The sequence below is a fragment of the Bombina bombina genome, chromosome 1, assembly GCF_027579735.1.
Source record: "Bombina bombina isolate aBomBom1 chromosome 1, aBomBom1.pri, whole genome shotgun sequence".
Classification (NCBI taxonomy): Eukaryota; Metazoa; Chordata; class Amphibia; order Anura; family Bombinatoridae; genus Bombina; species Bombina bombina.
Window position 1 is genome coordinate 141456007 of NC_069499.1, and position 15093 is coordinate 141471099.

Consider the following 15093-nt stretch of genomic DNA (forward strand, 5'->3'; position numbering starts at 1 on the left):
CTGTCAGTGCTCAGACCATACGCCGCACACTGCAACAAATTGGTCTGCATGACTGTCGTCCCAGAAGGAAGCCTCTTTTAAAGATGATGCACAAGAAAGCCTGCAAACTGTTTGCTGAAGACAAGCAGACTAAGGACATGGATTACTGGAACCATGTCCTGTGGTCCGATGAGACCAAGATAAACTTATTTGGTTCAGATGGTGTCAAGCGTGAGTGGCGGCAACCAGGTGAGGAGTACAAAGACAAGTGTGTCTTGCCTACAGTCAAGCATGGTGGTGGGAGTGTCAATGTCTGGGCCTGCAGGCACTGGGGAGCTACAGTTCACTGAGGGAACCATGATTTCCAACATGTACTGTGACATACTGAAGCAGAGCATGATCCCCTCCCTTTGGAGACTGGGCCGCAGGGCAGTATTCCAATACGATAATGACCTCAAACACAACAAGATGACCACTGCCTTGCTAAAAAAGCTGAGGTTAAAGGTGATTAACTGGCCAAGCATGTTTTCAGACATAAACCCTATTGAGCATCTGTGGGGCATCTTTAATCCAATGGTGGGGGAGTGCAAGGTCTCTAACACCCACCAGCTCTGTGATATCTTCATGGAGGAGTGGAAGAAGACTCCAGTGACAACCTGTGAAGCTCTAGTGAACTCCATGCCCAAGAGGGTTAAGGCAGTGCTGGAAAATAATGGTGGCCAAACAAAATATTGACACTTTGGGCCAAATTTGGACATTTCCACTTAGGGGTGTATTTACTTTTGATGCCAACGGTTTAGATATTAATGGCTGTGTGTTGAGTTATTTTGAGGGGACAGCAAATTTACACTGTTATACAGGCTGTACACTCACTACTTTACATTGTAGCAAAGTGTCATTTCTACAGTGTTGTCACATGAAAAGATATAATAAAATATTTACAAAAACGTGAGGGGTGTACTCACTTTTGTGAGATTATATATATATATATCATACATATATATATATATATATATATATATATATATATATATATATATATATATATATATATATATATATATATATATATATATATAAAAATCAGTAGAGGATTGCACTCCAAGTAAACAAATGATCCAATGCCCTGGGTGCAGCAAAGCAGGCAAATAAACATGTAGAAGAAAGCGCACTCCAAGGGATCCTTAACCAGGCACTTTTATTAAGTGAACGTTTTCGGACAAATATAGTCCGTCCTCAGACCAAAAAAGTGTTACCACTTTTGTGCGTGGTTAAGGATCCCTTGGAGTGCGCTTTCTTCTACACATATATATATATATATATATATATATATATATATATATACACACACACATACACACACATACATATTCTTCAGATCTGCCAAAGGTAATCATATATAGGCATTTAGAAACTTAAGCAGCTCATTTGACTATCATGTTGAATTTGCTCCCTGCTCTTCTCTCAAACTCTCCAGCTTCCTATTTTTCAGATAAGACTGTGTCCCCCAAAACCTCCTCTGGCACTGCATTCATCTGAAATGTAACTTTTGCCTGCATTTTGTCTTTGATTGGGGGTTGGTGGCTAAAGTTTTTATCATTTTTTCTCAGCTTACTTCAGAGAGGGCACTACTTTCCAGTGGTAGAAATAAGAAATAACATTACCAGAGATAGCTGCCAAAGTAAGCAACAATATTGGTGTGTTTGCATTCCTTCACCATAAAGATTTCTTGTTGTATCAAGGAGAAATCATCACCTGTGAAAAGAAAATACAATTAGTGTAAAATCATAGAAGGGGCCCTTTACCAGGTAGCTAGTTGCTGATAGCCTATCAGGGATATCTTAGGGCTAGTAAAATGATTTAACATAGTATAAAATAATACATTTCAACAAGCTATTCAATTGATACTAGCACTGATAACGCTAATTACATCTGGGCACAGTATTCTACTAAAGAAAAGCTGACAAGCAGAGGCGGCTCTAGAGTTGGTGAGGCCTTAGGCAAAATTCAAACATGAGGCTTCTCTTAGGTTTAATTTTTATTACCTATTAAGGGCTAGATTATGAGTGGAGCGCTATTTAGCACTCCTGCTCGAGCGTAAACTATATATATAAAATACGGTCAATGTAAAAATATATATCTATAGGAGTATCCCATATGATCTTCAAGAAAAAGCAGGCACTCGAAGATTAAATTCAACACCTTTAATTTGTCACAAAACACATAACGTCTCGGCCCCTAAGGACATGGTAGAATCAATTATTTGAGGAGAGGAAATCTACAGTCCTATTTATAGAAACAGCTGTAGTCAACCATGGTGTTCAACCCCCTTGGTGCAATTGTATCCAATTTATGGATCCATCTCGATTCCAATCTTAACAAGGCTTTGGCACTATCACCACCGTGTCTAGATTTCGGAATATGGTCTATTAAGATTGTTCTCCTCGATGAGATCGCATGTCCAGCCTGTTGGAAATGCCGGGCCACAGGTTGGTTTGATCCACCTTTATCAAGTGCCAGCCTAATAGCTGATTTATGGTTTGCCAACCTCTCTCTGAATGTGGTAATGGTCTTACCCACATAATATAAGGAGCATAGGCAAATGACGACAAATGACATGATCTGATGTAGATGTCAATCGATGGCGAATATGGAACAACTGGTTGGGATGTGGGTGGTGGAACCAAGATCCTGTGATCATCCCATTACATGTGGTACAGTTTCCACATCTGTGGCATACTTTCTTGCCTTGTGGTAACCAGGTGCCCTTTTGATAGCTTTGAACTGGGTCAGTTTTGACCAGAAGATCTCTGAGATTCCTCGATCTCTTATGTACCAATCTAGGTGGTCAGTGCCTCTCAACCCAGTTCAGCTGTACTCAGTCAGCGTGATTCTCGCGGTTCTCTCACAGTGAATTAGGCAACGGTTAGGGGGTGTATAAATGTATATAACACTATTCTAGGGGTATGTAAGGTGTTGTGTTTGTACATGTGACCAAGGCCTCTGTTAGGGGCCGAAACGTTATGTGCTTTGTTCTTGTGACACATTAAAGGAGTTGAATTTAATCTTTGAGTGCCTGCTATTTCTTGAAGATCATATGGGATATACAGCGGATCCTGATCTTAAAGGGCCATAATACCCAAATGTTTAAACACTTGAAAGTGATGCAGCATAGCTGTAAAAAGCTGACTAGAAAATATCACCTGAACATCTCTATGTAAAAAACATAATTTATGCTTACCTGATAAATTTATTTATCTTGTAGTGTATCCAGTCCACGGATCATCCATTACTTGTGGGATATTCTCCTTCCCAACAGGAATTTGCAAGAGGATCACCCACAGCAGAGCTGCTATATAGCTCCTCCCCTCACTGCCATATCCAGTCATTCGACCGAAACAAGACGAGAAAGGAGAAACCATAGGGTGCAGTGGTGACTGTAGTTTAAAATTAAAAAATACCTGCCTTAAAATGACAGGGCGGGCCGTGGACTGGATACACCACAAGAGAAATAAATTTATCAGGTAAGCATAAATTATGTTTTCTCTTGTAAGGTGTATCCAGTCCACGGATCATCCATTACTTGTGGGATACCAATACTAAAGCTAAAGTACACGGATGAAGGGAGGGACAAGGCAGGTACTTAAACGGAAGGTACCACTGCCTGTAAAACCTTCCTCCCAAAAATAGCCTCCGAAGAAGCAAAAGTATCAAATTTGTAGAATTTTGAAAAGTTATGAAGCGAAGACCAAGTCGCCGCCTTGCAAATCTGTTCAACAGAAGCCTCATTTTTAAAGGCCCATGTGGAAGCCACAGCTCTAGTAGAATGAGCTGTAATCCTTTCGGGAGGCTGCTGGCCAGCAGTCTCATAGGCTAAGCGGATTATGCTTCTTAGCCAAAAAGAAAGAGAGGTTGCTGAAGCCTTTTGACCTCTTCTCTGTCCAGAGTAGACAACAAAAAAAGCAGATGTTTGACGAAAATCTTTAGTAGCTTGTAAGTAAAACTTTAAAGCATGAACCACGTCCAGATTGCGTAATAGACGTTCCTTCTTTGAAGAAGGATTAGGACACAAAGACGGAACAACAATCTCTTGATTGATATTCTTATTAGATACCACCTTAGGTAAAAACCGAGGTTTGGTATGCAGAACTACCTTATCTGCATGGAAGATCAGATAAGGAGAATCACATTGTAAGGCAGATAACTCGGAAACTCTACGAGCCGAGGAAATAGCTACCAAAAAAAGAACTTTCCAAGATAAAAGTTTGATATCTATGGAATGAAGAGGTTCAAACGGAACCCCCTGAAGAACTTTAAGAACCAAATTTAAGCTCCAAGGTGGAGCAACAGGTTTAAACACAGGCTTGATTCTAACTAAAGCCTGACAAAATGCCTGAACGTCTGGGACATCCGCCAGACGCTTGTGCAAAAGAATAGATAGCGCAGAAATCTGTCCCTTTAAGGAACTAGCTGACAATCCTTTCTCCAATCCTTCTTGGAGAAAAGATAATATCCTGGGAATCCTGACCTTACTCCATGAGTAGCCCTTGAATTCACACCAATAAAGATATTTACGCCATATCTTATTATATATTTTCCTGGTGACAGGCTTTCGTGTCTGAATTAAGGTATCAATGACTGACTCGGAGAAACCATGCTTTGATAAAATCAAACGTTCAATCTCCAGGCAGTCAGCCTCAGAGAAATTATATTTGGATGGTTGAAAGGACCTTGAAGTAGAAGGTCCTATCTCAGTGGCAGAGTCCATGGTGGAAAAGATGACATGTCCACCAGATCTGCATACCAAGTCCTGCGTGGCTACGCAGGCGCTATCAAGATCACTGATGCTCTCTCCTGCTTGATTTTGGCAATCAGACGAGGGAGCAGAGGAAACGGTGGAAACACATAAGCCAGGTTGAAGGACCAAGGCGCTGCTAGAGCATCTATCAGCATTACCTTGGGGTCCCTGGACCTGGATCCGTAACAAGGAAAGCTTGGCGTTCTGGCGAGACGCCATGAGATCCAGTTCTGGTTTGCCCCAACGATGAACCAATTGTGCAAACACATCCGGATGGAGTTCCCACTCCCCCGGATGAAAAGTCTGTCGACTTAGAAAATCCGCCTCCCAGTTCGCTACACCTAGGATATGGATAGCTGATAGGTGGCAAGAGTGAATCTCTGCCCAGCGAATTATCTTTGAGACTTCCAACATCGCTAGGGAACTCCTTGTTCTCCCTTGTTGGTTGATGTAAGCCACAGTCGTGATGTTGTCCGACTGAAATCTGATGAACCTCATTGTCGCTAGCTGAGGCCAAGCCTGAAGAGCATTGAATATCGCTCTTAGTTCCAGAATGTTTATTGGAAGGAGTGACTCCTCCTGAGTCCACGATCCCTGAGCCTTCAGGGAGTTCCAGACTGCACCCCAACCTAGAAGGCTGGCATCTGTCGTTACAATTGTCCAATCTGGTCTGCGAAAGGTCATACCTTTGGACAGATAGACCCGAGATAGCCACCAGAGATGAGAATCCCTGGTCTCTTGATCCAGATTTAGTAGAGGGGACAAATCTGTGTAATCTCCATTCCACTGACTGAGCATGCAGAGTTGCAGCGGTCTGAGATGTAGGCGTGCAAACGGCACTATGTCCATTGCCGCTACCATTAAGCCGATTACTTCCATGCACTGAGCCACCGAAGGGCGAGGAATGCAATGAAGAACACGGCAGGAATTTAAAAGTTTTGAGAACCTGGACTCCGTCAGGTAAATTTTCATTTCTACAGAATCTATCAGAGTCCCTAGGAAGGAAACTCTTGTGAGGGGGGATAGAGAACTCTTTTCCTCATTCACCTTCCACCCATGTGACCTCAGAAATGCCAACACTATGTCCGTATGAGACTTGGCAATTTGGAAGTTTGACGCCTGAATCAGGATGTCGTTTAAATAAGGGGCCACTGCTATGCCCCGCGGCCTTAGGACCGCCATGGTACGAATAGTCTCCATCTTGAATGATGGAACTGTGAGGAATTTGTTTAAGATCTTTAGATCCAAAATTGGTCTGAAGGTTCCCTCTTTTTTTGGGAACCACAAACAGATTTGAGTAAAATCCCTGTCCCTGTTCCTCCTTTGGAACTGGATGGATCACTCCCATAACTAGGAGGTCTTGTACACAGAGTAAGAATGCCTCTCTCTTTATCTGGTTTGCAGATAATTGTGAAAGGTGAAATCTCCCTTTTGGGGGGGAAGGCTTTAAGTCCAGAAGATATCCCTGGGATATAATTTCCAACACCCAGGGATCCTGGACATCTCTTGCCCACGCCTGGGCGAAGAGCGAAAGTCTGCCCCCTACTAGATCCGTTACCGGATAAGGGGCCGTTCCTTCATGCTGTCTTAGAGGCAGCAGCAGGCTTTTTGGCCTGCTTACCCTTGTTCCAGGTCTGGTTAGGTCTCCAGACCGTCTTGGACTGAGCAAAAGTTCCCTCTTGTTTTGCATTAGAGGAAGTTGATGCCGCACTTGCCTTGAAGTTTCAAAAGGCACTAAAATTAGACTGTTTGGCCCTTGATTTGGACCTATCCTGAGGAAGGGCATGACCTTTTCCTCCAGTGATATCAGCAATAATCTCCTCCAAACCAGGCCTGAATAGGGTCTGCCCCTTGAAGGGAATGTTAAGCAGCTTAGACTTTGAAGTAACGTCAGCTGACCATGATTTAAGCCATAGCGCTCTGCGCGCCTGGATAGCAAAACCAGAATTCTTAGCCGTTAGTTTAGTGAAATGAACAATGGCATCAGAAACAAAAGAATTGGCTAGCTTAAGTGCTCTAAGCTTGTCAAGTATGTCATCCAATGGAGTCTCTACCTGTAAAGCCTCTTCCAGAGACTCAAACCAGAACGCCGCAGCAGCAGTGACAGGAGCAATGCATGCAAGGGGCTGTAGGATAAAACCTTGTTGAATAAACATTTTCTTAAGGTAACCCTCTAAATTTTTATCCATTGGATCTAAGAAAGCCCAACTGTCCTCGACAGGGATAGTAGTACGCTTTGCTAGAGTAGAAACTTCTCCCTCCACCTTAGGAACTGTCTGCCATAAATCCCGTGTGGTGGCGTCTATTGGAAACATTTTTCTAAAAATAGGAGGGGGAGAGAACGGCACACCTGGTCTATCCCATTCCTTAGTAATAATTTCTGTAAACCTTTTAGGTATTGGAAAAACATCAGTGCACACCGGCACTACATAGTATTTATCCAGTCTACACAATTTCTCTGGCACTGCAATTGTATCACAGTCATTCAGAGCAGCTAAAACCTCCCTGAGTAACACGCCGAGGTGTTCAAGCTTAAATTTAAATGTAGAGATATCAGAATCAGGTTGCATCATCTTCCCTGAGTCAGAAACATCACCCACAGAAAGAAGCTCTCCTTCAGCTTCTGCATATTGTGAGGCAGTATCAGACATAGCTCTTAAAGCGTCAGTATGCTCTGCATTTCGTCTAACTCCAGAGCTATCTCGCTTTCCTCTAAATTCAGGTAGTCTGGCTAATACCGCTGACAGTGTATTATCCATGACTGCCGCCATGTCTTATAAAGTAAACGCTATGGGCGCCCTAGATGTACTTGGCGCCATTTGAGCGTGAATTCCTTGAGCGGGAGTCAAAGGATCTGACACGTGGGGAGAGTTAGTCGGCATAACTTCCCCCTCATCAGATTCCTCTGGTGATAAATTTTTTAAAGACAGAATATGATCTTTATTGCTTAAAGTGAAATCAGTACATTTGGTACACATTCTAAGAGGGGGTTCCACAATGGCTTTTAAACATAATGAACAAGGAGTTTCCTCTATGTCAGACATGTTTGTACAGACTAGCAATGAGACTAGCAAGCTTGGAAAACACTTTAAATCAAGTTAACAAGCAAATATAAGAAACGGTACTGTGCCTTTAAGAGAAACAAATTTTGTCAGAATTTGAAAAACAGTGAAAAAAGGCAGTAAATCAAACGAAATTTTTACAGTGTGTATAATAAGCTAACAGAGCATTGCACCCACTTGCAAATGGATGATTAACCCCTTAGTTCAAAAAACGGATCAAAAAAAACGATATAGACGTTTTTTAACAGTCACACCAAACTGCCACAGCCTTGCTGTGGGCCTACCTTCCCCAACAAACGATTTTGGAAAGCCTAAGAGCCCTTTAGAGATGTCCTATAGCATTCAGGGGACTCCTGGAGGAATCTGGATGTCTCAGTCTGTAAAAGTTACTGCTCAAAAAAAGCGCTAAATTAGGCCCCTCCCACTCATAGTAACACAGTGGAAAGCCTCAGGAAACTGTTTCTAGGCAAATTTAAGCCAGCCATGTGGAAAAAACTAGGCCCCAATAAAGTTTTATCACCAAAGTATATATAAAAACGTTTAAACATGCCAGCAAACGTTTTATAATGCAAATATAAAAGAGTATTACCTCAGAAAGTAAGCATGATACCAGTCGCTATTAAATCACTGTATTCAGGCTTACCTTACATAAATTTGGCATCCGCATCATTTTCTAGCATTCACATCTTCTAGAAAAATCTTAACTGCACATACCTCATAGCAGGATAACCTGCACGCCATTCCCCCGCTGAAGTTATCTCTCTCTCTTCAGTCATGTGTGAGAACAGCAATGGATCTTAGTTACAACCTGCTAAGATCATAGAAATCACAGGCAGATTCTTCTATTTTTCTGCCTGGAACAAAATAGTACAACTGATTGAAGCAAAATAACAGCTACATTTCACCACTTCTCTATTACTACCTCCATGTTTGTTGAGAGTTGCAAGAGAATGACTGGGTATGGCAGTTAGGGGAGGAGCTATATAGACAGCTCTGCTGTGGGTGTCCTCTTGCAACTTCCTGTTGGGAATGAGAATATCCCACAAGTAATGGATGATCCGTGGACTGGATACACCTTACAAGAGAAACTATAAATTTAAAAAACAAACAAACTATGAGCTATATAAATTGATCATCAACAAAACATTTATGGTTTATGCAAAGACAAATATGGTGTATAATGCCCATTTAAATCCTTTTGTATCTTCTCAAGATACGTTTTGAAAATACAGGTTTTCCAAATATTCAGAGAAACAATCCGTAAACCTTTGCTTATACATTATAAAGTTACAAATAGAAGATCATACTAAGAATCCACTTCCTTAGATCATTCCCTAAATAATGTTGCTGAGCAAGGACAAGCCTTGACGTGTCAAATCATTTAGTTTATGTAAAAGTCATTGCTAAATCATTTAGTTTATTCAAAGTTTTCTACCCTCCCTACGCCCAAGCAGCTTTACATGGTGCATGGTCTCTATTGTATAGGAGTTGATGCAGACAGTGCTAGGACTGGCACTTCAGGCCATTGCAAGGGAGTGGCAGGGTAGACACTGGAACTGCCAGATCTTTTATACTCTTCAGCAGAAAAATCTCATGTGCTCAAAAAAAACAACAGCACACGGCTATAGGACTACTAGTAAGGTGTTAATATGAAAACACGCACAGAAAGAATATGTACTCTGATCATCCTTGCTCCTAAGTGCCAAAAGTTGCCTGTTCAGCTAGATTTTGTATTTGCATTTATTTCAAATGTGAGCATAAGCAATACTGAAGTGTCAGGCAAGTCCCCTGCATACAAAAATAAGCAGTAATAAAAAATATAATGTAAAAAGTCAGAAGCAACGACTCCTTGGCTAACAGGTTTTGCCAAGCCTTGTAATACACACGCTAAACGTAGCATATTTAAACAAATGAGGACATAAAACTCTATTGCTCTTATTTAAAATCAAGCAAGATTATCAGCTCATGGCAAACATTGTCTGATAAATTCACGACCATATGCAAAATCAAGCAGTCCATATTGGAAATAAATGTCATTCATAAAGCTGCAAATCTTCACCATCTACTACTGGTTGTAGCATTTTGAAAACAGAGGTTACAGATTTTGGCTTTTTTTGGCCTGGGAGTGTGGGATAAATCCCAATTTTTGCACAAAAACACAGGGTATTTAGTGTCCCTTTAAAAAGGGACATGAAACCAAATTTCTTTTCAACTATAAAGAATAATATGCACAGATACTGACCTAAAAATCCGTATAAAACCGTTTAAAAACTTACTTAAAAGCTCACAGTTTAGCACTGTTGAAATGGTTAACTGGAACACACTGCAAATTGTTTCTATAGCAAAAAAGCAGACCCCCCTCCCCATATGAAAAGACTCTTTAAACAAACAGGGGCAAGCTGAAGTACTGTAGGTATACATCCGTATTCTCCTAAAACTTTAGGGCTTGGTTAGGAGCAGTGACGTGCAGTGAGGTCAGAGGCAGGTGAGGCACTGGCTAGGATATGCCTTCATTCTTTAGATATCCTTTGTTGAAGAAATAGCAATGTACATGGGTGAGCCAATCACATGAGGTATCTATTGTGCAGCCACCAATCAGCAGCTACTGAGCATATTTAGATATGATTTTCAACAAAGGATATCAAGAGAATGAAGGAAATTAGATATTAGCTGTAAATTGGACAGAGGGGGTGGGAGAGACAGGGAGAGAGAGATAGAGAGACAGAGGGGAGAGAGAGACACAAAGAAAGACAGAGGGGAGAGAGACAGAGAAAGAGACCATGGGGGAGAATGAGACATGTAAGGAGAGAGACAGAGGGGGTGGGAGAGACAGGGAGAGAGAGATGATTAGAGAAAGGGAGAGACAGAGGGGGAGGGAGAGAGAGAGAGAGAGAGAGAGACAGAGGGGGAGGGAGAGAGAGAGAGAGAGAGAGAGACAGAGGGGGAGGGAGAGAGAGAGAGAGAGACAGAGGGGGGGGGGGAGAGAGAGACAGGGGGAGAGAGAGAGACAGGGGGAGAGAGAGAGAGAGAGAGAGAGAGAGAGAGAGAGAGAGGGGGGGAGGGGGAGAGAGAGAGAGAGAGAGAGAGAGGGGGGAGAGGGAGAGGAGAGAGAGAGACAGAGGGGGGAGAGAGACAGAGGGGATAGAGAGAGACAGAGGGGATAGAGAGAGACAGAGGGGAGAGAGAGACAGACAGAGGGGAGAGAGAGAGAGACAGAGGGGAGAGAGAGACAGACAGAGGGGAGAGAGAGACAGACAGAGGGGAGACAGAGAGAGGGGAGACAGAGGGGAGACAGAGAGAGGGGAGACAGAGAGAGGGGAGACAGAGAGAGGGGAGACAGAGAGAGGGGAGACAGAGGGGATAGAGAGACAGAGGGGATAGAGAGACAGAGGGGATAGAGAGACAGAGGGGATAGAGAGAGAGAGACAGAGGGGATAGAGAGAGAGAGAGACAGAGGGGATAGAGAGAGAGAGAGAGAGAGACAGAGGGATAGAGAGAGAGAGAGAGGAGAGAGAGAGACAGAGAGGAGAGAGAGAGACAGAGGGGATAGAGAGAGACAGAGGGGATAGAGAGAGACAGAGGGGATAGAGAGAGACAGAGGGGATAGAGAGAGACAGAGGGGATAGAGAGAGACAGAGGGGATAGAGAGAGACAGAGGGGATAGAGAGAGACAGAGGGGATAGAGAGAGACAGAGGGGATAGAGAGAGACAGAGGGGATAGAGAGAGACAGAGGGGATAGAGAGAGACAGAGGGGATAGAGAGAGACAGAGGGGATAGAGAGAGACAGAGGGGATAGAGAGAGACAGAGGGGAAAGAGAGAGACAGAGGGGATAGAGAGAGAGACAGAGGGGATAGAGAGAGACAGACAGAGGGGAGAGAGAGAGAGAGACAGACAGAGGGGAGAGAGAGAGAGAGAGAGAGACAGACAGAGGGGAGACAGACAGAGGGGGGAGAGAGAGAGATAGAGACAGAGGGGAGAGAGAGAGAAAGAGGAGAGAGATAGAGAGACAGAGGGGAGAGAGAGAGACAGAGGGAGAGAGAGACAGAGGGGAGGGGGGGGAGAGACACAGGGGAGGGGGGGAGAGACACAGGGGAGGGGGGGGAGAGACAGAGGGGAGGGGGGGAGAGACACAGGGGGGGGGGAGAGACACAGGGGAGGGGGACACAAGGGGGGAGACACAGAGGGGAGGGGGGAGAGACACAGAGGGGAGGGGGAAGAAACACAGGGGAGGGGGGAGAAACACGGGGGGGAGAAACACAGGGGAGGGGGGGAGAGACAGTATTGTGCACGGCAGCTGCGATTATAATGTGAAATGAAAGTTTGGAGAATTTTTAAACTGCAGCTTGATGATAAAGCTCCTCTGGAGTAAAATCTGCTTCAAAGGCCCAAGATGCTGCAACTGCCCTAGTTGAATTCACCCTGAGCCCCTCTAGAACCTGCTCATTCTGTTGCTTGTGTTATCTGGAAATAGTTTGAACAATCAAGCTAGACTAGAGACAGTAGATTTTGCAGAAACCTTTCCCAGATGAGGACCCTTTGGGGTGACAAAAAGATGGTTAGTCTTAGGCCACTAACTCGATTTGAACAACTCCCCATATCGCCGAACAACATAGCCAGAGCACATATCTCAATCATATATGACAACTGCACTGCTGCTGCAGCTCTGAGGTCAGCCTCTCACTGACCTGTTATGAGCCTCACACAGTGCACCGACATCCGACAGACACCTCCGGAGTCCGGCGTGACCATCCGTCTCCGACTGAGACAGACAGTGTGAGTGCGTGGCAGGCAGGGCTGCGGCTGCATTACAGTCCATCCATTCCATCGAGACCTCTAACTAGTAACACTCACTGAGCCCGACTTCTTCATTCATCAGTGATGTGACTGTGTCTTCAACGCGCCGACTGATCTCTCTCCCTCCCACCCGCCGCAACAGTCCCACCCACTCAGTCACTCACTGTCAGTGAGACTGGGACCGCACGGCGCGCTGATTGGCTGAGGCGAGGCAGGCAGGGCTGAGAGGGCTCCCGAGGCTGCCATAGACTAGCCTCTATTGGGAGCGGTATGGGCCGCGAAGAGGAGACATTAAATGTTAGTCGCCACTGGGTGGCAGTCTCCTGCGGCCCATACAAACAAATACAATCATATTGCGCAACGGAAGGGCTCACAGCCTCTTCCTACTTGCGCAATATGATTGTATTTGTTGAGAACAACACACAACAGTCAATTTAATACAAAAAAAGATAGCTGAAAGGTGGCAGGGTAGTGGGGGGGTCACTAAATAATACAAAAAATATTTTTAATAAAAAAGAATTATTATTTTTTTTATTATTAAAAATTTATTGGTTGTTGTAATTACACACATAGGACAGGTGAGGCGCTGCCTCACCTGCCTCCTATGACAGCACGTCACTGGTTAGGAGTCTGAAAATCAGCACAATGTTTTTTTTTTTGTTTTGTTTTTTATAAAAAATAAGAGCTGTATAGGCTATATAAATGGATCATCTACAAAACATTTATGCAAAGAAAAATTTAGTGTATAATGTCCCTTTAAGTCCCAAATTTTATAAACTTGTGGTTTTCCAAGTCATGACTTCTGACATAACTTGGAAAGACTTAAAGGGACAGTCTAGTCAAAATGATTATTATTATTATAATTCATGATTCAGATAGGGCATGTCATTTTAAAACAACTTTTCAATTTACTTTTATCAAATATGCTTTGTACTCTTGGTATTCTTAGTTGAAAGCTAAACCTAGGTAGGCTCATTTGTTAAAGGACCAGTAAATACAGTAGATTTGCATAATCAACAAATGCACAATGAAAAGACAATGAAAGAGCATTTAGTCTGAACTTCAAATGAGTAGTAGATTTTTTTTTTCTGACAAATTTCAAAGTTATGTCTCTTACCACTCCACTCCTGTATCATGTGACTGCCATCAGCCAATTATAAATGCATATACATATATTCTGTGAATTCTTGCACATGCTCAGTAGGAGCTGGTGACTCAAAGTGTAAATATAAAAAGACTCTGCACATTTTGGTAATGGAAGTAGATTGAAAAGTTGTTTAAAAACATAATTTATGTAAGAACTTACCTGATAAATTCATTTCTTTCATATTAGCAAGAGTCCATGAGCTAGTGACGTATGGGATATACATTCCTACCAGGAGGGGCAAAGTTTCCCAAACCTTAAAATGCCTATAAATACACCCCTCACCACACCCACAATTCAGTTTAACGAATAGCCAAGAAGTGGGGTGATAAGAAAAAAGTGCGAAAGCATATAAAATAAGGAATTGGAATAATTGTGCTTTATACAAAAAAATCATAACCACCACAAAAAAAGGGCGGGCCTCATGGACTCTTGCTAATATGAAAGAAATGAATTTATCAGGTAAGTTCTTACATAAATTATGTTTTCTTTCATGTAATTAGCAAGAGTCCATGAGCTAGTGACGTATGGGATAATGACTACCCAAGATGTGGATCTTTCCACACAAGAGTCACTAGAGAGGGAGGGATAAAATAAAGACAGCCAATTCCTGCTGAAAATAATCCACACCCAAAATAAAGTTTAATGAAAAAACATAAGCAGAAGATTCAAACTGAAAACGCTGCCTGAAGTACTTTTCTACCAAAAACTGCTTCAGAAGAAGAAAATACAACAAAATGGTAGAATTTGGTAAAAGTATGCAAAGAGGACCAAGTTGCCGCTTTTGCAAATCTGATCAACCGAAGCTTCATTCCTAAACGCCCAGGAAGTAGAAACTGACCTAGTAGAATGAGCTGTAATCCTATGAGGCGGAGTCTTACCCGACTCAACATAGGCAAGATGAATTAAAGATTTCAACCAAGATGCCAAAGAAATGGCAGAAGTTTTCTGGCCTTTCAAAAACCGGAAAAGATAACAAATAAACTTGAAGTCTTTCGGAAAGACTTAGTAGCTTCAACATAATATTTCAAAGCTCTAATAACATCCAAAGAATGCAACGATTTCTCCTTAGAATTCTTAGGATTAAGACATAATGAAGGAACCACAATGTCTCCACTAATGTTGTTGGAATTCACAACTTAGGTAAAAATTCAAAAGAAGTTCGCAACACCGCCTTATCCTGATGAAAAATCAGAAAAGGAGACTCACAAGAAAGAGCAGATAATTCAGAAACTCTTCTGGCAGAAGAGATGGCCAAAAGGAACAAAACTTTCCAAGAAAGTAATTTAATATCCAATGAATGCATAGGTTCAA

General features: G+C 42.7%; 1 protein-coding gene across 3 annotated transcripts in view; it reads right to left on the reverse strand.

The window, feature by feature from the left end:
* The window catches only part of MAP4K5 (mitogen-activated protein kinase kinase kinase kinase 5), a 498289-nt gene that overhangs the window by 313827 nt on the left and 169369 nt on the right, over window positions 1-15093 (reverse strand). For all 3 annotated transcript variants that reach the window (XM_053697647.1, XM_053697646.1, XM_053697645.1), the window contains exon 3: window positions 1644-1734. In XM_053697647.1, coding sequence (XP_053553622.1) covers window positions 1644-1734 — 91 coding nt within the window. The remainder of the gene's footprint in view (window positions 1-1643; window positions 1735-15093) is intronic.